The sequence below is a fragment of the Penicillium atrosanguineum genome (assembly GCF_028827265.1).
Source record: "Penicillium atrosanguineum strain IBT 20685 chromosome Unknown utg000004l_segment0_segment0, whole genome shotgun sequence".
Taxonomy (NCBI): domain Eukaryota; kingdom Fungi; phylum Ascomycota; class Eurotiomycetes; order Eurotiales; family Aspergillaceae; genus Penicillium; species Penicillium atrosanguineum.
In genome coordinates this window covers 628,910-652,047 of record NW_026623136.1, presented here as the reverse complement: position 1 = coordinate 652,047, position 23,138 = coordinate 628,910, and the positions used below count along the sequence as shown (strand labels likewise).

The 23,138-nt window shown below is 52.4% G+C and overlaps 8 protein-coding genes across 8 annotated transcripts; 3 read left to right on the top strand and 5 right to left on the bottom strand.

The window, feature by feature from the left end:
- Positions 1-144: 144 nt before the first annotated feature.
- N7443_005550 (FAD-binding oxidoreductase) lies at positions 145-2,089 on the bottom strand (the record flags this gene model as incomplete). Its single annotated transcript, XM_056885606.1, has 4 exons — positions 145-237; positions 289-464; positions 516-1,790; positions 1,840-2,089. The coding sequence occupies 4 exons, from the start codon at positions 2,087-2,089 to the stop codon at positions 145-147; spliced, it is 1,794 nt and encodes a 597-aa protein (XP_056741054.1).
- Positions 2,090-2,713: 624 nt separating this feature from the next.
- Positions 2,714-3,906, top strand: N7443_005549 (NAD(P)-dependent alcohol dehydrogenase; the record flags this gene model as incomplete). The annotated part of the gene is made up of 3 exons (XM_056885605.1): positions 2,714-2,734; positions 2,795-2,917; positions 2,980-3,906. The coding sequence occupies 3 exons, from the start codon at positions 2,714-2,716 to the stop codon at positions 3,904-3,906; spliced, it is 1,071 nt and encodes a 356-aa protein (XP_056741053.1).
- Positions 3,907-4,211: 305 nt separating this feature from the next.
- N7443_005548 (putative Ras family GTPase (Rab4b)) lies at positions 4,212-5,383 on the bottom strand (the record flags this gene model as incomplete). The annotated part of the gene is made up of 4 exons (XM_056885604.1): positions 4,212-5,053; positions 5,103-5,137; positions 5,196-5,260; positions 5,321-5,383. 4 exons carry the CDS (start codon positions 5,381-5,383, stop codon positions 4,212-4,214), a joined length of 1,005 nt encoding a protein of 334 aa, XP_056741052.1.
- A 757-nt stretch (positions 5,384-6,140) lies between these two features.
- N7443_005547 (uncharacterized protein) lies at positions 6,141-7,268 on the top strand (the record flags this gene model as incomplete). The annotated part of the gene is made up of 2 exons (XM_056885603.1): positions 6,141-6,574; positions 6,788-7,268. 2 exons carry the CDS (start codon positions 6,141-6,143, stop codon positions 7,266-7,268), a joined length of 915 nt encoding a protein of 304 aa, XP_056741051.1.
- A 479-nt stretch (positions 7,269-7,747) lies between these two features.
- On the top strand, positions 7,748-8,167 carry N7443_005546 (putative extracellular serine-rich protein; the record flags this gene model as incomplete). The annotated part of the gene is made up of 1 exon (XM_056885602.1): positions 7,748-8,167. One exon carries the CDS (start codon positions 7,748-7,750, stop codon positions 8,165-8,167), a length of 420 nt encoding a protein of 139 aa, XP_056741050.1.
- A 762-nt stretch (positions 8,168-8,929) lies between these two features.
- Positions 8,930-10,634, bottom strand: N7443_005545 (putative mRNA processing protein (Mss51); the record flags this gene model as incomplete). The annotated part of the gene is made up of 3 exons (XM_056885601.1): positions 8,930-8,957; positions 9,020-9,677; positions 9,767-10,634. The coding sequence occupies 3 exons, from the start codon at positions 10,632-10,634 to the stop codon at positions 8,930-8,932; spliced, it is 1,554 nt and encodes a 517-aa protein (XP_056741049.1).
- A 282-nt stretch (positions 10,635-10,916) lies between these two features.
- N7443_005544 (uncharacterized protein) lies at positions 10,917-16,309 on the bottom strand (the record flags this gene model as incomplete). Its single annotated transcript, XM_056885600.1, has 5 exons — positions 10,917-12,041; positions 12,098-13,446; positions 13,527-14,742; positions 15,176-15,945; positions 16,009-16,309. 5 exons carry the CDS (start codon positions 16,307-16,309, stop codon positions 10,917-10,919), a joined length of 4,761 nt encoding a protein of 1,586 aa, XP_056741048.1.
- A 1,173-nt stretch (positions 16,310-17,482) lies between these two features.
- N7443_005543 (glycosyltransferase family 2 protein) lies at positions 17,483-19,439 on the bottom strand (the record flags this gene model as incomplete). The annotated part of the gene is made up of 4 exons (XM_056885599.1): positions 17,483-17,596; positions 17,904-18,195; positions 18,474-19,343; positions 19,402-19,439. 4 exons carry the CDS (start codon positions 19,437-19,439, stop codon positions 17,483-17,485), a joined length of 1,314 nt encoding a protein of 437 aa, XP_056741047.1.
- Between the last annotated feature and the right edge of the window lie 3,699 nt (positions 19,440-23,138).

Below are 23,138 nucleotides of genomic sequence, written 5' to 3'. Positions count from 1 at the left end.
AGCTGTCTTTCAAAAGACAGCGTTGAGCATCAGAAGTGTTAGGGTTGAAGAATAGTCACCACCTATGAACGTAGATATCTAGGCATAGTTACCGTCAAAATAATATTACAATGCTATTGTATAATCGGGTTTTGGTATCAAGGACTACCATTCCTTGACCTCACCCGGCGCTGGCTGCTGGGTTCGAACAACCTTGTCTGGGTTGAGCAAACAAAGCGGATCAAACGCCAATTTCAACTGGGTTCACGTTAGCTTTGCTGGATGAATAAATACAAGCATTTGACTTACCCGACGCATGGCATCAACTGTAGATTCACCCAGCTCATGGGCAAGATAATCCCGCTTGACAAGTCCAACACCGTGCTCACCGGTCACCGTGCCTTCCATTTCCACGGCTCGCTTGACCATGCGGTGGACAACACCCTCAGCTACCTTCTTTTCGCCGTCGTTAAACAGGATGATAGCTAGTTTTGGTTAGAGAAAGACCTCGTATTTCAAGCGTGAGTAGAACTTACCATGGAAGTTACCATCACCAACGTGACCGCAGATTCCAGCGAGCAGGCCGCTCTTAGTCATATCCTCCTTGGTGGCTTCGATAATGTCAGGCAGTTTGCTCATTGGTACCGCTACGTCGGTGGTCCAAACGTGATCGGAGGGGCTTCTACGCATGGCCATCACACTCCACAGGGCCTGCTTCCGCGCACTCCACAATTCCTGAATTTCCTCCTCGCCCCGAGCAAACTCAAAGGACTTGCCTGAGGCGTTCTTGACGAGCTTTTGCACCATGCCAATCTGCTCCTTAACGGCCGCGGGCGTCCCGGTGAATTTGAAGAAGATTGTGGGGGACTCCTTCCATTGGCGACTCGTGCTCTCACTGGCATTGATGCACTTCATCTGAACATCATCGAGGATCTCGACTCCGGCGACAGGGATCCCTGCCTTCACCACCTGTGTGACACAATGAGCGGCATTATGAATAGTAGGGAAGCTGGCCACCGCCACGCTTTGGCTCTGAGGCCGCACGGTGAGCTTCAGCGTCGCTTCAGTCACAAGACCAAGAGTACCCTCACTGCCAATGAAGAGCTTGTTGAGGTCATATCCTGCACTGGACTTGCGCGGACGCTGTCGGGTCCGAATGATCGTTCCATCGGCAAGGACTACGGTCAACGACAGAACCCACTCACGCATTGTACCATAGCGGTAAGCGTTGGTTCCCGAGCAGCCGGTGCCCACCATGCCACCAATCATAGCCCCAGGACCCGGGTCCGGGGGAAAGAAAAGGCCATCCTTGGCCAGCTCCTCATTCAAGTCTTCCCAGCCCACGGCCGGCTGAACAACCACGTCCAAATCATCCTTGTGAAGACTCAAGACCTGGTCCATGCGACGGAAGTCAATGCACACGCCACCACGCGTGGAGGCGAAGTGACCCTCCAAGCTTGTGCCACCAGAGTACGGGGTAACCGGGATCACTCGCTGGTGACAGATCTTCATGATACAGGAAACCTCCTCGGTAGTCGAAGGGTAGAGAATCAGGAATGGCTTCTCGTCATCTTTGCGGGCATAGGACGACCAGTCAGATCCGGAGTGCATTTCCACATCGCCCGGCGAGGTGGAAACATTCTCTTTGCCCAGGATCTCGACAAAGTCGGTCCACGCGGCCTGCAAGTTGGACGGGGACACATTGTGCCTTGGGGACTCGAGATCTGCCAGGGGGGTTGTCGAAGTCTTAGGAAGAGAGGCAGGCTTGAGGGAGCCTAGGTAGTATGCGCCGGTTGAGAAAAAGACCAAAGCTAGCGACGAGTCAGCGATCGGCATTAAGGGAATGAGCATGCGACACACCAAACATTAAGGCGGCATAACGACCACCTGCTGACTGAGGCTGGTACTGGGCGAACCGCTCCTGTTCGGCGCGCTCGCGCTTGAGTCGTTGCTGGGTGCTCTCGTAGAGCTGGCTCTTGAATGACGCCTGTTTCTCACTTGCTAGGCACCGGGCAGAAGCGCCGAGCAGCCTCTGCTGCGACAGAGCAGAAACTGGTCGAGCTCGGATATTGCGTAAAGCTCGAAGAGCGGGCGTGGGTGGGCGAACCATGGTGAGTTGTGAAGAAGCGCAAAGTACAGAAGAAGAGGTTCCGCAAAGTAAGTTTACCTCCGCACGGGTCTTGGCGGTCCAGACCGACGGCCACCCGGCCGAGTCGTCATTCCCAGTTCACCTCGAGGCAGTCCAAAGGAGTCGAAACTATGTTTATACCAGTAGCCGGGCTTATCCATATATTAAAAATTTTGGTATGGACCTAGGTCGTTCTGTATTGCAATTGAAATCACTAGGTATAGTTCATGATTACCTCTGAGGTAGTTTAGTATATATATTGTTATGACTTACATAGGATCTCGGTGAACACTTAGCATAAGAAAGACCCATTCTAGAATACTCACATGGATCCTTGATGTATGTTTATCCACCGTCACGGGTCAGCAGGACCAAAGTGGCGTCGTGGTGACATCTAACATAGGCAAAAGTCGGGTAAAAGACCGCCGCGGTTAAAATCCCAATTGGATCCACTGAGGGAAAGTCGCCCGAACGTGGGCGGAATGACTGCGGGGAGCTCTGCTCTCGGTTGATTTCTCATATTTTCCCGGCCATTTATCAAAGCTCTCATCTTTTTTTCATTCTGAATCTTCCTTCCTCATTCTCAAATTCTTTCATATATCTAACATGGCATCCGCAACAGTCCAGGTAGGGCGAGCTTCACTGTGTTGACCCCCAGGAAATTGCCGCTAACGTGGCGGTGTATAGAATCTCTCCTTCGTCCTGCAGGGCATCCACCAAGTCAAGTTCGAAGACCGCCCCATTCCCGAGCTGAAGAGCCCTCATGATGTGCTCATCAATGTCAAGTATACCGGAATTTGCGGCAGCGATGTAAGTCGCCCCAGCTCAATGCGGGGGAAACCAAGGGAAGCTGACCGGGTCTCTTGTGACAGGTGCACTACTGGGAACACGGTTCAATTGGTTCCTTCGTCGTTAAGGACCCTATGGTGCTGGGACATGAGTCGGCGGGAGTTATCAGCAAGGTCGGATCGGCAGTCACCTCGTTGAAGGTGGGCGACCGGGTCGCCATGGAGCCCGGCATTGCTTGTCGTCGATGCGAGCCCTGCAAGGGTGGCAAGTACAACTTATGTGATAACATGGCCTTTGCTGCGACCCCGCCCTATGACGGTACACTGGCCAAATACTATGTCCTTCCGGAGGACTTCTGCTACAAGCTCCCCGAGCAGCTCTCGCTGCAAGAGGGTGCCCTGATGGAGCCCCTCAGTGTCGCCGTTCACATTGTGCGACAGGCACAGGTCACTCCCGGTCAGTCAGTTGTCGTTTTTGGTGCCGGGCCTGTGGGCCTCCTGTGCTGTGCGGTAGCAACTGCGTTTGGTGCCTCCAAGGTGATCGTGGTGGATATCCAGCAGCCTCGCCTGGACTTTGCCAAGGACTATGCAGTGACCGGCACCTTCATGCCTGGCAGGGTGTCGGCGACTGAGAACGCCGACCGACTGAGGCAGGAGAATGAACTGGGTGCTGGTGCCGATGTTGCGATTGACGCTTCTGGTGCCGAGCCCTCCGTCCACACGGGAATTCACGTCCTGCGTAACGGTGGTACATACGTGCAGGGTGGCATGGGCCGTAGTGAGATGAATTTCCCAATTATGGCTGCCTGCTCCAAGGAGCTGAACTTCAAAGGCAGCTTCCGCTACGGCAGCGGAGATTACAAGTTGGCGGTCCAGCTGGTTTCGGCCGGAAAGGTGGATGTTAAGCGACTCATCACCGGCACCGTGAAATTCGAGGAGGCGGAGCAGGCATTCAAGGAAGTCAAGGCTGGAAAGGGCATCAAGACGCTAATTGCCGGTATCGACGCGTAAAGCCCAGGTCAATGTCTAATGAAAATGATGGGTGTTCAAGTGTTTAATTGAATGAGAAATGGAGTTCAAAAAGAAAAACCTGAGAGACATTGTCCAATTAATTATGCGTTTTGATCCACAAAAAGATTCAAGTGACATGGTTCAAGTTCCCTCGGGATGATCTAGCCCGAGAAGAATGCAAATAAGGAGTATCTGTATGTAGAACAATGATGGGTAATAGAACGAACGTCAGAAGGGGTATCGTGCACGGCATTGAACGAAAGAAAAACCAAAAACCAAACGCAGGTTGAACGTCACCGAGACATCTAGCAACAGCCCTTGTTTGTCCGAGACTGAGTGCCACTCAGGCGAAACACGTCTTCCCATTCCCTCATGCCACCCTTCCAGCCCTGTCCACCCTTCCCGTGTCTCCGCGAGCTTCGGTGAAAGGGAAGAGCATTTTCATCCAGCGTGGCGCGACTTCTGATGCTTGAAGCTTCACTGGTTCCGTGATAGAGACCACCATCGCCGTACTGAATGCCGCTCTGTGGGTCATCGGGGTCAATCTCCCCTAGCTCAATTTTGGTCAGGATAATACGGGCCAACCGCTGGAAGACTTCCTCCACGCCTTCACCGGTGAGAGCCGAGATTTCGACGGCTACCGGAATATTCGACTGGGCCGCCCAGCGAGACGTATCCTCCCGACTGACCTCTCGACCCTCTGCAGATGTGGCTGTCATCCTAGTCCCTGAACCTAGGTAGCTGGCTGAGCGCATGGAGCCGGTGACATCGAATGGGAGGGACGACTGTTTGCTCGACGTGCTCGATGGTGTCGGTGGAGGCCGCCCTGCATCGTCGGAGTCGGCAGTCGCATCAGCCAAATCGGCTTTATTTCCGGCCAGGAGAACGGTCAGGTTGGGTGAGGCCAGCGCTCGTGCGTCCATGAGGAAGGTAGGAAGGGCGGCGAAGGAAGTGTAGGAGGAGACATCATAAATGAGAATGGCCCCTGCCGCTCCACGATAATAGGAACGGGAAACGGATCGGAATCGCTCGGTGCCTGCAGTGTCCCAGAGCTGCAACTTGATGCGTCTTCGCCTCGAGCCGGTACCTAGCTTAACGATACGTGAGGCGAACTCGACTCCGATGGTCTGCGAAGATAGGACTCGCCCTGATGAAGGTTAAAAACAGACGGTAATCAACGGGGGGTGTGGTCTTACACTCGTTCTTCACAAACCGGTGTAGCACGCAGGATCTATTGGGCAAACAGTCAGCCAGGAGACTTCCGAAGCACCGAGACTTGTAAAACTTACTTGCCAGCGGCACTGGGGCCTAGAAGAATGATCTTGGCCAGGTAATCGTACATGCTCCCCAACTCCTAAGGATAAGGACGAGTTAACCAGGCGCGGGGGCAACCGGGGATAGAAAAGTGGCCTACCTGATCTTGGTCAGGAACCGAGGAGATATCGGACGTGTTGGAAAGACCTCGCGGGCGCGCCATAGCGCGCAGAGGTAAATGGCGGAAATGTGGGAGAAGAGGAGATCGAGTAGCGCCAAAGGTCCTCGACCAACTTGTCTCCGACCGCCGAGGATCATCCAAATTATCTGCACATGTTTCCTCCCCCACACTTATTCTCCTGATTCTGGAATATCACAGAGGCGACCAAGTCGGAGTCATCCACCTGGGACTCGGCTACACGGGTCTTACAGTGACACTGTACGACAAGTACTACAGCACTAGAATACCATGTGTGGCTTAATCAGGTCTAAGCCATCGAATAAGACCGTGAATCATGAGGCTGTGTTCCATTACCCCAAGGCAAATAGTCTGACAATCTACTGTTCATAGAACTTTAGCGGAAGAAGTTGATGGCTGATGAGATGAGGGGCCGATCACACAGGGCGGACTTGGCATGTAATGAAACGAGATAAAATGAGATGAGATGAAGTCATACTGCCCAGGACCCTGCATCCTGCATCCTGCATCCTGTATCAACTAGTTCTCTGATTCGAGGGACATTGCGGGTTGATCCCCCCGCATGGACCATACCATGACATAAATCTTCTAGAAAGGTGAAAGAGGCTTTCGTATTCGGACCCTGAAAGGAGGCTGTGCGCTCCGCTCTCAATTTGGGGCGGAACTAAGCCTCTCCAAGAGGCGCGAGGGTAACCTCTTTCTCTTTTCTTACTTGGCTCCCCCTTCTTTGCTTTTTTTCCTTTTCCTTTTCCTTCCTGCATGCTCGGTTTCCATACACATCATGAAGTTCGCCCGGGCAACAGCACTACTCTTACTCGGCTCCACAGGGGTCTCCTCTCTCACTATCCCTCAGCCCGAGTCCGAATCATCCGCACTTGCTGAACGAGATGACGCGCTTGTTTATGGTGAATTCCTAGACCTCGAAAAGCGACGAGGAGGAGGAGGTGGTGGAGGAGGGCGCAGTGGAGGATCCTCGTCTTCTTCTTCTTCTTCCTCTTCTTCTGGGGGATCTTCGGGAGGTCGTTCTGGTTCGTCTAGCAGCAGCTCAAGTGGATCCAGTCGCGGAGGAAGCTCATCCAGCTCAGGCAATTCAGGCAGTTCCGGCAGCTCCGGCAGCTCTGGCAGCTCTCGCAGTGGCTCCACCAGTTCTTCCAGCAACCGCGGAGGGTCAAGCAGCAGCGGATCAGGCACTCGAGCCTCTTACGGCGGTGGAAGGTATGGTTCAAGTTCAATTTCAAGTTCAAATTCACGTTCAACCCACACTACCCACAATACTCACAATACCTACGATTCCTATGATTCCTACGGTGGTTATTACCATTATTCCCGTTGGCCTTAAATCGTGACAGGATTCACCTACATATCCGGGGCTGAAAGAACCGTCAAGACACTGCAATATCCAAAGACAAAGACTAAGATACATGGCAGATACTATGCCGGCGGTGCGCGTACACCCTATACTGCTGGCGCCAGGTCTCCGGGGAGGATCACTCCATACCTCTTGCCAGTTGCGGCATTGGCCTTCTTCCCAGGTATCTGGCTGTACAGTGCCTATGCTTACCCTTACGGCCATCCGTACTACTACGAGAACGAGCAAAACCACCACAACGAATCCATGCCGGTGGTCTGTGTGTGCGAAGAGTACCATGAGTGTGGCTGTGATGACAACAACAACAGCACCTATTATCAATCCCTATTCAATGGGACCCAGCCCAAAAACACCACTGTCACCCGCGTGGTCGATGTGAACGGCACCGAAAAGATTTATATCAACGGCACACTAGCCAACGGCACCACCGCTGCCGACAGTTCCTCATCGGGGGCTTCAGCCTCAGTACAGACTTTGCTGCATGCTAGTGGGTACTGGGTCACTGCGGCCGTGGTTGCTACCGCCGCGTGGGTAGTTTAATTCCGCCTACTTTTACGATTACGGGTTAATTCCCCTTGATGCGACATGGACATTGATATGAGCTGGACGACTTGCACTTGCTTCTTTGATAAACTTGGAGATGGCTGCGTGTGATTTTCAGATACCCTTTCAAAGCCGGTAATAAGATTGCTCAACTCATTTTGGATATAACGATGGTTCATGTTATAGTTTCAAGGCGGAGTAATCTCATCTCGCATGCCTCGCATTCCGCCCGTCGCGCGGTTACGTCGTCCGCGTCCCACTAGACCTGTTATGGATAAGCGCGCTCCCTTAAGATTGCATCTTCATTTCCTCAACATCTTTCCTTTTTCACTGATTCCAGTGCCATTCGTTTTTGATCCTTGACACGGGCTGTCGCCTTCTTTTTTACCAGCTCCATTCATTCTTTTACACACGATCTCCAGACTCTTGTCTATCCCGAATCTCATCTACACCAACACAAACATAACACTGTCAACATGCACTTCACCAAGGCTTTCATTCTCCTCGCTTCGGCTCTGGCCCGCGTCGCGTTCGCTGCTGAGGCTGCGGCTGTGACCAAGACTGTCACTCTGGTGCCCTCCGGATATACTCCTTCGAGCTCGACTCCGATTCCGAACTCAACTCCCTCTTCGTCGGCTTCTACCCCTATGCGCACCAGCACTTCCTATTCGAGCTCGACCTTCAGCGTCACTCCTAGCTCTTCCACTCCGCTGGTCAAGGCTTCCAGCACTCCCCTCGTAGTTGACTCCGCCACTCAGACCGCGGCTACTGCTATAGTCACTGCCCCGGCTTCATCGGCTTCATCTACCGCCGCCACTGGTGCCGCCTCCTCGCTCCAGCTCCCTGGTGCCGTCGCGGCTGGTGCCATGGCTCTCGCTGGCTTCATCCTGGTTTAAACAGCCCAGGTTGCATCGATTGGCTTGTTTGTGCACACATGCGCAAGGATCCTGCGGATCCCTCGACAGCCCTGGCGCTGTCGGACCATGCCATCTTGACTGATGGTTACCCCCTACATTTCTTTCATGTGCTTTTGAGCCCGGGATGCTTTTTGCTCCCCAAGGCCGCATTATTCAATTCTTATACATCCTTTCGATCTGCCTTTTTGTTTCTTCTTTTTTTATTGTTATTATCTACTCTTCGACGATCATGGTTGTTGTGATGTGTTCTCCGACTTTCTTGATGCCTATACCCTTTTCCTTCTCTTCTCTCCAACCCATTTTACGACATCTAAGATTTTTGCCTTTTAATTTTGTTCATATGTCCTTGGTTGATCCTGGAATCAACTGAATTAATACTGACATGGATGCGTGCACTCCATGTTCTGGCTTGGATGTCATTTGCTAGTTTTGGTGGACGCTTGTAGGATTAACGTGCTGTATTCTTGGCCGCATTTGATTGAAATGATTTGTCCCTTCGGGCTTCTTAAAAATGTTTAATGGAATAGCCTATAAAAACTACGTATACCTCTTAGATCACCTCCTTTTGAGATAGTTAAACCTTGTCAATCGCCCAGGTGGGTCAGACATCTTCTACCTGTGAAGATTGGTAGCGTAAGAATTTCAGGGGAGAGGACTAAAGATGGCCTATCTACTACAGGGATCCCAACAAAAACCGGAGCCCAGCAAATAACTATATCATACAAAAAGCGGGGACCGCATCTACTCCGCCTTGAATGTGGCCTCGTATCTGCAAGGAAGGTCAGCAATTCAGTCGAACTTTCGTTTGAGCAGGGTGAAGGTAAAACATACCTCTTGCCACGGAACGCCCACAGACCCCAGTTTCCACATGAAACATCATGCGGGTCCAAGTCGTTCAAATCCCAGCGCAGACTGCGGAAGATGTTCTCACCGGGCTCGAGAAGAAGGTCAAATTCACCCGCACACTTCTCGTGAACCCAGTTGATATCACGTTCCATATCCCACTGAGTGTATCCAGTACAGAGAACGGGGACTTTAGTCTCCAAGAGCTGAGGAAGAGTCTCCGTCCACTCGTGCGAGCTGGCGGGGTGACCCAGACCGGGGTGGAAGAGCATGAAGACATCCAGGTAAGGGTCAAAGGGCTGGAAGTACTGGGCTTTGTACATGGTGTGGAAATAGTCAACGTAGGTGGTAATCTTCATCTGACCGCCCAGGCGGTCCTCGACGATACCGCCGAATGGGTTCTCGGGGGTGCGCTCGGGCAGCGGGAACTCGGAGTCTCGGTTGGCCATGCTTTCAGGGCCGATGAAGATAATGTGCAGAAGAGCTTGTGGGAACATGTAGGAGAGCTGCATCCAGACATCACGGGGCAGTGAGGATTCCGCGCGTGCGCCCAGAATGAAGATGCGGACTGGAGGGGCCTTCAGACGCAGACCCTTGATATCGATATCTTCACCGGTCTTGGGAGGATGCAGGGAGTACCGCAGCGCTATAACAAAACGAGAGAATATTAGTCATTTGATCATGCCAGACGTAACCACGAAGGCATCAATTGTCCAAGACCCAAGCTCAACATACCGCTCAAACTCTTCAATCCCTCGCCTGTCAAACGGTTCTTGCCACGGACACTGTACGGGCTCAACTCATGCAAGACACTCGCAATGGTCTGCGGGTAGGTGAGCATGCGGGTGACCTGGCGCATGGAACGATCGGAGTTGATAGCATCAAACTCGCGAGTGTACATGTAGGTATCCCAATTGGTCATGTTGATAACGAAGTTGTCGTCCTGAACACCCGGATACGAGAATTCAGGGAAGTGTCGGCCGGAGTGCAAGTCATGGTCATCCTCGTTGATCTGCTGGATGGTCTCGCAGACCTCGAGGTGAGCCTCAAAGTCATCCATCCAGTGGCCCTCAGAGCAGTAGATCGGGACACCACAATCGGGACACTCAAAGTGTGAATGGGCCGGCGGCTGACTGGTCTCGTCGGATGTCTTTCGCGCTTCCGGGTCGTGGGGCGATACGGGGGCGCGGGTCTGCTGATGACTCGGATGAGGGCAGAATGCATTCTGCTTAATGAAAGCAGCACGTTGGCGAATTGCAGGCGAAGGCGAGTTCGAGAAGGAGTGGAACAGGTTGTCGGGTTTCAAAAGAGCGCGCGTATCGACGGAGGGACCGGCCGACGTGGAGGCGGCTCTCTGCGCAAATGGTGCAGGCGATGCCAATTTTGCGGGAGAATTTTCGATAACATTCTTTCCCTGCTCGATTGTAGTCTTTCCCAGGGAGCGATTGTTGCCCTCCGAGCCAAAGCTGCGGATCCACGACGGAGACACAGCAGACCTCCGTCGCGAATTAGCCAGGCTCTGGAGGCGACCTGGAGTACCGGACACCCGGACACCCTTTTGGAGTACACTCAGGCACTGGACACAGGTGTATCCTCCTGCCATTATGTAAGTTCGTGGTGATGTGAGATGGGGTGTGGTCGGTTTGGTCGATTTTCCTTCAAGTATCCGTGCACGTGACTGTGGAGCTATATGGTACGATTTACTTCAGGAATCGGAAAATAAAAATGTCTTCTGGTGATGATACATTTCGGATATAAACAAGTGCTCGTGCTTTACCGTGTATTATAGAGCACTAAAATGCCTTAAACAAGCAAAGTTACAGCCTGCAAAAAGGCCCATGCTTGGGCCCGAAAGTCTCAAAATCATGCCACTCCCTTCACTTAACTAGAAGATATCTTCCGAAAGACTCCAATCCTGGGCATCTCTGCTGGCCCAGTATTTGCCGTTGTGAGACCAGTAGTCCTCGCCGGTGATAGGGCAGGTAGCACGGGCGAACCATTGGGGGTTGTAAATCTCTCCGTTAGTTTCGCGTTCTCGGCGCTTGGAACGTTGCTTCTCTTCGACGCGGTGCTTCTCATCGGCAGCAAGATCATATTCGCCATCTTCCATAGCACGCTGGTCGGGACGCAGTCTGGTGTCAGTCGGAGGTAGCCAATCCTTCAAGCTTTCGGGAAGAGCGTTCAAGGTAATAACGAAGGGAGTGAGGTTGAAAGGTACGCCCGTGGGACGAGCATGGGCCTGCCATACCAGAAGCGTCTTTGCTGACTCGGGGTCCTGGCCAGAGACTGGTGCCTCAAAGCCGGGTGTGTGGCGAGCATAAATCTTGTCGTTCCAGCGACCGCCGATACTCCATTTGGGAGACCCATCTTTGTCAACCACCTTACCGCTGACCTGGTAGGCCGACGATGCTTTCCACCCACGGGGCTTGAAGTCAAGGTAGCAGACCTCTCCTGTGGTCCAGTTCTTGATCTCCATAAGACCATAGTTGTCCACGGTGGGGTTACCTGTAATAATGCCAATCACGGAGGATGTCACCTTCTTCCAAGTGTACAGCTCCTCCCCACCGGTAATAGGACGCAGCTTGAGGAACCATGTGCCGAGCAGGTTGATATCAAAGGATTTGCCGTAGAACTTGGATTTAAGGGAGGATTCACCCCAGTAATCCCATTTAGGCGACTCGGCCCATGCAGCGCCAATTGGAGGGTGGTGGCTGACCTGTTCCACGAAGAATCGGTAGCCCTTATCTGGCCGCACGTACTCGAAAGTTTCACCGAGCAGAGGATTGAATGGCTTTGCCACACGGCCGATAGTCGAAGCATATTCACTTGCAGCATACGAAGCCACATAAACCAGACGTTCCATTGAATCGGTTCGATCAGCAGCGATATCAAGAAGGTCAGTATACTCCAAGTCTTCAGCAACTCGCTGAAGTAATGAGGTCGGCTCGTTGAAAGAGACTGGCAGGGTCATCTTGGTCATGTCCTTGCCAATCATGGATTTCAAAATACCCTGAAAAGTTTAGCAAAATTCAGGCCACGCCAGACGCAAGGAAAGAAAATACTTACCCAAAGAGAGATTTTGGGCCGGTTGTCATTGTCCATCTTCAGTTTCGTTCGTACAGGCTCTTCGTAACCCATAAAGGAAGGCTTGATCACAGCCGCTTTATCATTACGAGCTTGAGAGCTCTCATCTTCGGGTTCCTCCTGTTCTTGAGGTTCGACCTTGGTGACATCCTCCACCTCAATTTCTCCAGCGTCAATGGCATCAAAGAATTCATCGCCATCCGACTCAGAGTCATAAAGACTGCTAATCTGAGAATACGCAGACTTCGCGACCGACTTGTTGCGAGTAAAAACAGGCCGAGCTGATTCACTAGGCTGGTCCCCTTTGTTTTCAGCCTCCTCCTGACCTTCCTCGTCCTGGTCTTCAGCCAGCATGCGAGAGGACGGGCCGCTGATCTCACGACTACTACCAGTAGCATTCTCCAGAGCTTCCTTCAGGGCCCGTTTGGTGCGCTTCCGCTTTTCTTCGGACTCGCCCATCTTGGACTGCAGATCTTCGTGCTCTTGAGCGACACGCGCCATGCTCTCCTCCCACATTTGACGAAGGTGTTCTTCTCGGTTCAAGCGGTATTGCCAGTAGGCGTCGCGATCCCGCGAAATTTTAAGGAGATTTTGTACCAAGCCCTTGAGACTACTGACGGCTCCCTCATAGGCACCAAGAGCTTGCTCAATCGCTGGATCTGAAATAGTCATATCTGGGTTCTTAGACTTCTCTGTCTGCAGAGAAGCAGACACATTGGCCAGAAGATCCAATTGAAGCTTTGCAGACTGTGCAGTGATGTTCAGAGCGTCCTTGTCCTCTGAAGGCATCTCACGGCTGGAAGCATAATCGCCGTATTCATCGTCATCGCCATCCATATCAGGCGCGGTAGTGACATGGCTGATCGTTCTGTTCACCTCGTTAGGAGCATCGAGTGAGCCATAAGCCGAGCCTGCTTCATCCTCTGGTGTAACCTCAAGAGTAGTTCGGGAGGTGTGTGTGCTAAGCTTAGCGCTGCTGCTACCGGGTACTCCGAGAGAAGGAGGTGCAAGACCCTTGGTGCTGGGTTTGTGACTAAGACCAGACTCAGAAGGAGTTCCGCTGATACTTGACTGGTCAATCTTGGCTTGACGAAGAACTTCTGCGTTCTGCGAACGTTGACGTGCTTCCTCCTTGGCTTCGTCCTTGGCCCACTGAATCGCATTATTCAGAGACCAGAACCATCGCTTGGCCTCCACAACATGGTTTGCCTTCAGGTGGTACTTAACCGACGATTTTCCATGGATCTCAAATCGAGTTTTATCTTGAGCGTCCATGTTTAACCTAGCGATCTTCATATTGATTGCTCCACGGCAAGCAGAACCAGCATCATCTGCATGAAAAAATTAGATCAGGTCGACTGAAAAAGCCACTGTCCATACAAGGCCGTTTTTAATTAGGAAAAAAGCATACCTTGGTGCTTATAGTAACTGAGAACGCCATCCTCGAGGACAAACCACCGCAACTTGTAGCCAGTTGTATAGTTGGTCCATTTCTTAAGATAGCCACGCATCTCACGGGCATCTTTACCTGCCAGAGGTGCCTCTCCAATGGATACTCGACCCGCCAAGCCCTGAGCATTACTGTTTCCGAGAATAGCCTTCTCCTGGATACCTCGCTGGGCAAGCGCAGCAGCCGGGGACTTTTTCAACATTGCCTTGGTCTTATCATCCTTGGTAACATCTTGGGGCAGCTTTCCTTTCTTGTCACGTCGGAAAGGGTCCGCTCCATGAGTGAGAAGAATCTCAATAAGTTGCACGTCTTTATTCCGAGCACCCTCATGTAGCAAAGTACCGCCGGTCTGCGCGGTGATTCGGTCGGTAACCAGATCCAGGCTGTTGACGTCCAGGATACCTTCTGCCCGAGGTTCCTCCAGCAGTTTCTCTAGCTCATCATATTGCCTTTTCACGAGAAGAGCTTGGATCTCCTGGGTCTTTTCGTCAATAAAGAGAGACCGGGCCAGCTGGAGTTGCTGGAAGATCTCTGGTGTACGGGCAAGATCGAGAGCAGTTTGACCCCGGTAGTTGACCATGGCGTCATTGACGGAGGACCGGCTCAGTAGATCCCGAACCAAAGAGGTGCGTCCAAGCTGGGCAGCGAGATGAAGCGGGGTGTTGCCCTCGCGATCCCGAGCGTTGATATCCAAGTCCTCACTTGAAGACAGCACATACTCCACCACCTGGGGTTCTGCACACTGTAGAGCTAGGTGGAGAATGGTTGTTCCATACAGATTGTTCGCCACTTGGGCATCCCCCGATTCCTTGATAGCCTTGGAAATGGCAGTTGTATCACCACTGCGCAGGGTCTCAAATAACCGGAAGGTCCGCACCGACTGGTCGAGTGACATGCTGGTCAACTCCGGCTGAGGGGATGAAGCCTCCTTATCATCCGTAGTGTCCCCGCCCTGGGAGCTCTGGTAGGCAGCGATCTGCTCGAGGGAGTCCTCGGGAACTGGGGGATGGGTCGGATCTTGGGTTTGCTTGCGACGACTACGGCTGAAGCTGCGAGTATGCGTCATCGAGGAGCCGTTCGTTGAGGCGGAAATGACCGAGGAGTTGTCGTCCTCCTTGTCTTCGCCTTTGGATTTATCGCGATGCAGCAGGGAAAGCGCTAGCGCACTCCGAGAGCGCTTGTGTCTGAAAGAGAAAGGCATGTTAGTCACATGTAAACGTATTTGAAGCCATTCCCAAGTCGGATGGCCATGTAAACCAGGACAGGGCCACCACCCAGTCAACTCGTCCCAACGGAGGGCGTGCTGCCATCGCCGACCGCCAGGACCCGCGAACCATGGGTCCATGCGGAGTGGGAATAACGTACCCTTCAGGTCTGTCGGACATTGTTCTCGTGTTGCTATTGTAAATGCATGAATGTGCGAGATCTGAAGGAAAACGCAATGGCCGCCTTGTTTGGGGGGAGGGGGCAAAAGAGACGCTGATCACTCCGCCTTGGCAGTGGCTGACAGTTTACTCCGCCCATGCGTGTATACAGGACTCTAATATTGATGGTATACAGTGTCTATAGTACAAGGTTTGTCTCCAGCTCTAGCGAGACTCTCCACTAACCACAATGACAACGCTGCCCAGTTGTCGCTTCAGGTCCTCCTTGTCAACATCGTGGGTATCCTCCACCTCGCCCCACATGTCCGTCTGCCATTTCACCTCCAGACTCGAAGCCTCGGCCGCATCTTCAAGACCAAACTTCTTGGTGTCGTGTTTTTGGAGATCACGGAAGTTTTCACTCCATTCCGTCACCAAGCGCACCGCAACAAGGAGACTCTTGGAGGCCAGAATGCCTCGCTCCAGACCGGCCAGATCATAAGGAGCCAGCTCTGACACCCAAGTGCGGATGCTTTCCTTGGTGGCCTGCGGCTGCGATAAAGGCAGAATGCTCTCAGTGTCGAGAATGGGCACGATCTCAAGACCGGGCCAAACCTTCATAGACAGGAAGCTCATGATGTCTTTGGCAACCTTCATCTGAATTTCTCTTAGGCTCTCGGTCTTTTCTTCGCCATCCATGCGCTCCAGCGGACGGCTCGTCCGTTCGGGTTCCCAGCAAAGCAGAGTGTCGGTGTCCAAATAGCGCATGGCAGTCGTGACGATCTGGTCACGGATAGTGGTAACGCCCTCTGCATCCTCCCGAACAATATCCGCCGCGCGCGCCGAGAGGGAAGTCAGGGGAATCAGATGACTCTTCAGAGCCTGTTGGGGAGAGGTCATCACATCCCATTCCAGGGCGACGGCGTGCGCCAGGTGAGGCTTTGTATGGGGGATGGTGAGGATTTCCTTGGTGGGTGTTCTGACGGGTCGTTTGTCGAGTAGGACCTGGTACTCGCCTGTAGTAGATTGAATTGAGAGTCAGTGAAAGTCTTTTTAAACGGCCAACTTGCACACCTTACCCTGCTTCCCATGGACGTGGACATCCTTCCAAAACCGCTTCTTCAATGACACGGTGGCCCTTGAGGGTTCTGACTGTGTTGCACTTGCCGGTTTAGAATTCGCATCTTTCATCTGCTGTTCTGCACTTCCCTTGAAATCCGGACATGGCGCAGGAGCTTTGGGCGGGGGACCATGGGCAGTGACAGGATGTGCGACAGCGGCCCTCAAGGGAGACGAGTGAATGCGGCGGCACAAGGGTGCATTGCGTCGTACGAGGGAAAGAAGCTGCGAGGGCAACGCAGCTTGAGAAAGGCCAGCCATATCTTCAGCTCAGGGTCGGGGTCGAGGTTGATAGTTGCGGAGGACGCGGAACTTTTCGAAGTCTCGGCCCGATCGCCACTCACGCGCCACAGGATCTCCTGGCCCGCGCGTTCGCTTACACTGTAACACCTTCAGCTGCAATGCTGATCGCCAATTACGGTACAGCTGTCTTTGAGTTTGACCGGAAATAAGCCATTTGCTCAGACTTCGGGGTGCGTGATCCGACTACTGCACTATTGCATCAGGGCTGAACGCTATGCCCGGTACATGTACGATGACACCAACTCGGTCTAGAGCTGATTTTTTTGGGTCTTGCCGAGAGGGGAATTCTTGAGGGGATCATTCAAACGCGTATTTTAGTTGATTAGAAATTATCAACAGCATTCGAGAAAAAAAAAAAGAGAAAACAGCCAGTAATACCCTCCATCTTGCATCTAGAGCCCAGGGAAACGAACAAAGCATCGAAATGCTAGCACCAGAAGGGGATATCAAGCCAGCTGAATAGCACATCGAGATGCAAAGCGCGAAAAGAATCAAGAGCAAAACGACGAAAACCGCCCATGCTTTTGTAATTTACACAAGAAATAGAGAAGAAAAGAAACCTTCAAAGCTCGAGGTTGGCCACCCATTTTCGAAAACCCAATCGTGTGCAGAGAAAGAGATGGAAGATGGAAGATAGGAGATGCTGGTGCTGCCGTTGTGATACCACGCATCAGTTCTGTCGAATCTTGTGGTCTGGAACGAAGGAACGAGATCTTCTCAGTAGTTGAGAGACTGCCAAGTCGACCGCGTCGGATGTCCCCACGATGCAGCCACGGAATGGCGGCATGAATTGCAAAGTCAAGCCACGGGGGAAAGAGGAAAAAAAGAAAAGAAAAGAAAAGAGAAAAAGGTTCAAATCAAGCGCTGGGCGCATCTAGAAGTGGGATCGAAGCACAAAGTAACACTTCAGGTCGGACATGGGTTGAAAATATGGTCGTCACGGCATTTCATCGTAAAATGGAGCAAGAAGGCTGGGCTATCACCAGCACTGCTTGTCTAATCCAGACTCTTCAGGTCTCCGGCCGAGTCGGAAGGCCTGTGGTCTGTGATCCCCGCCATTGCAGAGCACATGTCAATATCTGCAAATGTCGAGGAAGAGGTCTCCGGAAATTCGTCCCACAAGTAGCTTTTCTACTTGGTCAGGTAGCTGGGGTAGTAAGGCTGTTTTATGCGATCCGCATCGGTGCGTTTCTTCATACGCTCCGCATCGTAATCATCAGCGCCGTCACGGCTACCCCAAGTTGTCTGGAAGCGAGACGGGTCAGCTGGGGGAAGATCCAGGGAGAGCAAACGCATATCAAAATGAAAAAGGTATCGGAAACCACATCAGACAAATCACAGCGACGCGTCAGAAAAATGGCTCGGGCGGGAAGTACAGTGGATAAGATGCAGGAAGGAGGAGTCGTGATCAAAGCGTCGTGATACTAGCGTGTCATAGGGGGAGGAGGGGCGAGGCCGACGCTTGGGCAGCCCACACCCGGCCAGACCAGTGAAAATGTGCGAAAAGTGGAAAAATGGTGAAAACAAGAAGAAAAAATACAATACAACTTACCACATTCAGTGTCATCACGGCGTACATCTTGATTGCACCGTGGAAATAGCCGAAAAGAATCGACACGGGCATCAGGAAAACGTCGACCGGGTATCGGATGTAGTGACCCAGTAATTTGATCCACTTGCTGCTGAAAATCCACAGATACAGCGAGGTCATAGCTCGATCGTGCAGGACATCACCCCACGAAACGGTCGCCTTGTGGCACAGCCAGACCAGCAGCAGGTCGCCCAAAAGGGCGGGAGGCGACAAAGTAGTCAAGTGTACAGCATAAGCGCTCCAGGGCTGACGACTAGAACCAAGAAGAAAAAAAACAAGGGTTAGCTGCGGCTGAAAAACGAGGCAACTTTCTTGCATAATGCTGCGCTCTTCCTTTCCCGACTCGGAAACCACCCACAAAGTCTCTTAGGCCACACTAGAACGTCCCTCTCAGGCTCTGCTCGCTCTAGGCGAGCCAACAGAATGAGGCCGAAAGTTTCCAGTCTCGTGCTCGGGGAGGACGGCTAGCCGGGCAAGTAGACTCGGGGGGCAAGTAGACCGATCGGGGGGAAAAGGGAGGGTTTCACTTACTACCAAATGTGCTTCTCGTGGAACATACTGGTGAGATTACTCCGCCAGTTGCTTCGAGACCAGCGGGCGCATTGCTTCAGGAATCGGGGATTATCCTCTAGTGTGGTGAGCACCTCCGCCTCGGGGTGGTACTGCATATAAGTTTCCCAGCCATGCGAGACCATCCAACGAGTGATGAAATTGTCGTCGTCCGCGTTGAGTTGATACTTTCCCCACCACCATTCCTCGTTGGTGAAGGCGTAGGTGAAGCCCTCGTCCTGGAGGATCTTGGTCCGATAGGCCACCGTGCGTCCGGACATGCATGGCAGGCCGCCATCCAAATTGGTTGTAGCTCCGCAGTCAAAGTTGCGTCGCTCGAGATAGAGAGCGCCCAGATATCCCCAGATGCGCTGTGAGAGGGTCGGCGCGACGGCGCGGCGCAATCGCTGGCAGGTCACCACGCCTCCATACCGATCGTCCTTTTCGAAGGGGGCCAAAACCCATGGCAGGACGGTAGAAGGCCAGCTCACATCATCGTCGGCAAGAAGCGTGATAGCAGTTCGAACTTCGGGAATGGCTCTAGTCATCTGGCGGCGCTTATTGGGATGCGTGACCGTGAACAGACGAATTCTCGATTTGGACGCCGGCATCAGATTCAACATCCTCTCGGCCCTCCTCCGATTGGCTTCGATAGTCACCAAAAGAATCTCGTAGGGTTGGTTCTCCAGAATAGAGCGAATCGTCTCCACCAATTCCTCGCCACATCCCTCAAGCGTGGGAATGATTACCGAGACATCCTGACTGGTCAGCTTCGGATTTTCCGGAGGCGTTATCGGCCGGAATGACCAGAACGAGATCAAGTTCACGACGAGGCGGAAGTAGCGATAGCAGCTGCTGGGGAGTCAGCGGGAGAGAGGGGGCAATCGCATCACCAAACGGGTAAACTGACAATAGCGCGACAAAGGCTCGCAGAAAAGGAAATGCCATTTTCTGGGGTTCTAATTCCCAACCCCGGGAGGTTTCCGATTCAATCTATACATTGAAAAAAAAAACGTTAGCAAGGGCCTCCCGTGTTTGATGTAGGACACAAACCTCCAAGAGCTAAGGGGGGTTTGCAAGTCAATCAGCGATGCTGATGCCGATGATGGGCTGGCAGTAAAGAGCGAGGAAGCAAAACGAAGGTCGGGGAAAACAGAGCTTCCTCAACCAGCCCAAGATAGAAAAGGGAAGAAGGGGAGGGAAAACGAAAAGGAGGAGAAGATAGGTACTTGGAGGGAGTGGAAGGAGATTAATTTGTAGGGAGAGCACATGCCTACGATGGCAATCCTGATACTAATTCGCGCGAACAATTGCTCGTAAAAAAATAATAATCCTAATAAAAAATAATAAAAAAAGTACCAAGCTAAGAAACAATAAAAAAAAATAAAATCTCCAAAGTGCCCCAGTCTCCGTGATCGTTTTGAGTGTGCTGCAGGTGTAGTTTTGCCTCGTGCGTCAGAGACCCTGGATCTAGATGGAGGCATTTGAGAGTGGAGAGGGATTGGCGGCGGCCCATGCAGGCGCAGTGACATGGAGCGGAAGTGGGTAAGGTACAAACTGTTCCGTACGATACGTAAGATTACGAGAGGTTCATGCTCTCTGCTTCGCTCTCGGGTCTTTGGTCTTTGGTCTTTGCTCTTACTCAGATTTTCGATCATGCGCCATTCCAAGGCAAAAACTTACCCTACTGTGGGTGCGAATAAAACATGCCGTCTCTACATCTCTATATATAGGCAATGCGGCCCTCCACTGCGATCCACGGATGCGCAAAAAGCATCAGGCGATCAGCTGGGGCCCGTAGCGCGTGTCCATTCTTCGCCGTTTGGAGCCGTGGAGCCGTGCATCTAACATTCTCCCATCATAATAGGTATATTCCACGCGCGGCATGACGAAATCTCCATTCTCTCAGGCAACGACCCTCAAGTCATTAGCCTCTGATAGGCCCTCTTCTTGTCGCAGGTACACAGCTACGATCGTCTTGAGTCACTTTAGCCTCGCCGTGGCATGCAGAGCGGCAGAAAGGTGGAAACGAAGGAAATGGGCAAATGGGGGCTAGAGAGAACATATCCGATCCTGCACGCGAGATGCCTTCATTATCGTTTCAACCCCTCCCTTGTTTGAGCGGTTGCACTCGGATGGAGCCACTGCTCCTTTATTGGTGCCCAGCCCATGGCCGGGAAACTTTTTCATTTGTAGCTGCACGGTCGGTTGGCCGGTGATCGTCATTGATTGTTGATTTGATTGTCCGGTTATTCTAGCCTTATGTTCAGCCCATTTCTACAATCTCATTACTTTACGACAATTATTATATTACCTGGTACATATCTACGTAGGTAGAGTTAGTGAGGGATAAGATTGAGAATCTACTCTCAGGCCATAGTGATTTGTGGAAGATTACCATTCATCGGCAAACCCAGACCGTCGTGGACAAATGGCTAGCGCTGTGGTGGGCTCGCTGTTGGCTAGCGCCTTGGACATCCCCCTCTCCGGACCTTTCTCAGCCCCAGGTTGCCAATCAATCGATATCGATCGCCCGTGATTCGCACGCCTTGTGGTACAGGATGGGTTCCTTAAATTTTAACGTGCAGCGAGGGAAATCAAAACGCGCCGTGGCCAAGTCCCACTCAATCGGAGAGGGTTAGAGCAACTGGGGCACGACGCTTAAAAGGACCGTGCTGGATAGGGAATCCTAGCGGCGATCGCCACACGGGCGACTAAAAGTGTGAACTGAAGGTTGTTTTCGGGCCCCTCGGGTGCGTTTCGAAGCTTGGGTGGGGCCAGGAAAGCGAACACGAAAGGGGAAAATTACAGGCAGGACTCCGCCTGAAATGGAAATGGAAGGTTGTGTGAAATTACCCAACTAGACGATGAAAGAAAAAGTATACTCGGGGCCGCGCATTTCGTACTCGAACTTGAACTCGAACTCTGGAAAAGGTAAGAGAAGGCAAATCGAGTCAGCATGTGGTTACCTCCGCATAGTTGCCCACAACAGGTTTCGGGGCGACCCTGTTGAGTGGCGCGAAAGCCTTTCGGCGCGGACTATTGAATTGTTTCGGCCCGTGAGAGAGCTGTTTCTGTGAGATGCTAGGTTTCCCATGCTTACTAGGAAACCTTGGTTCAGGGAAAAGTATGGAGTGTCAGGTACAATACGGGTTATGCAATCTTTTCATTCTTTCCACCTTTTCCACCGTGACATTCTAGACACTCCAAACATGTCGAACCGCAAGGAACTAGTAGGCATAGTATATGTAGCGTCCCTGTACTATCTTGTGTAGGGGCCCCAAAAAGACGACTAGACTCCTTCCTTTCTGGCTCACAACCGCCTCGCGCCGTCTTTGGCGTCTAATTGTAGGCGAGCTCGTGCTGACACCGGAATCCGCCCGGCTTAGCGGGGCCCGGTCAATCTGCAGCAGGCCTAAAGTGGAAGATCATTTATCTCGAAGGTCGATCGGCTGAAAGTATGTTACAGAGATCAGACATTTGCACAGCCCGAACACGAAAAGGTGCCAAGTCGCCTGAACTTCCCACGCGGTCCACGCAATCTGGTACCTTTGTCCTTCGCATGTTGCTCAGACGCTTGCACAGTCCGGTGCATCAAGTGGCGGCCCCTCCGGATAATCCTCATGTACACTACGAAGCACCTCAAAAAGGTACATACGAGGTGTGCATATCCCGGGGTGGAGACGTTACCTGTTCAACAGTTGGCCACTCTACGGCGTCTGCAGTTCGATCCTCGGCCGAATCGAACGGCCAAGGCTGACAGGGATGGGGTCAAAGGCCGATTCGCCCATGGACCATCATGTCCTGGAGTGAAACAGACGCGTATCTCGGCTGCACGGACTCTCCGGCCCAGTCTTTGCCTAGAAAAACTCCACACTGATAGCTCCGAGCCCACTCCAATCCCGGGAGCGACCGGCTCCATTCTGGGCCTTAACGAGTAGTCTCGAATGGGGCAGAAACGGGGAGGCTGGATGAGACAGTGGAAAGGTGGAAAGCTGTAACGTAGAGGGGCGACCTGCAGAACAGTGCACATTATATCACCTTTCATCCACCGTTGACAGGACGAGGGGCCCGGATGAGAGCGATGACATGCATAGGTCGATCAGGCTTCCCCCCTCTCGTCCCATGTTGACCTTTTTGGCGCCGACGAGCCGATTAGCCACCGTTGGCCTACCTTTTCCAACGAATCGCATGACCAAAGCTCTCAGCACGTCCATTTGCAGACGCCCCTCTCTCGAAACTCATTTCTCTCCTGTTACCCTTTCTGGATAAGAGGGCGGCTGGAGTTACAAGAACAGGAACGCCATCCAGATCGTCCGGTGGGGCTAGTAGTAGTACGTTACAAGCGCGAGCGTAACAGTGGATCCTAGAGAGAAGACTTGAACCGTGCTCGTTCTCATCCCCCAAAGTTTCCAAAGTTGCACGTCTATTTGACTTCGCAACTCCACCCCTCCCGGGTCCACCAGTCCACAATGTCATAGTCAACACTTTGTCGACGTGGTCAGTGTCCGTGTCAGCATTATTTCAAATCCACGCCTGTCAAGATCTTGTGGCAACGACCAGCCTCCACCTGCAACAGCTGCAAGGGCTCCATCCGCGCGCACTGTCCCGTGTGAGATCCCATCCGTTCTCCGAAGGCTCAGGGGT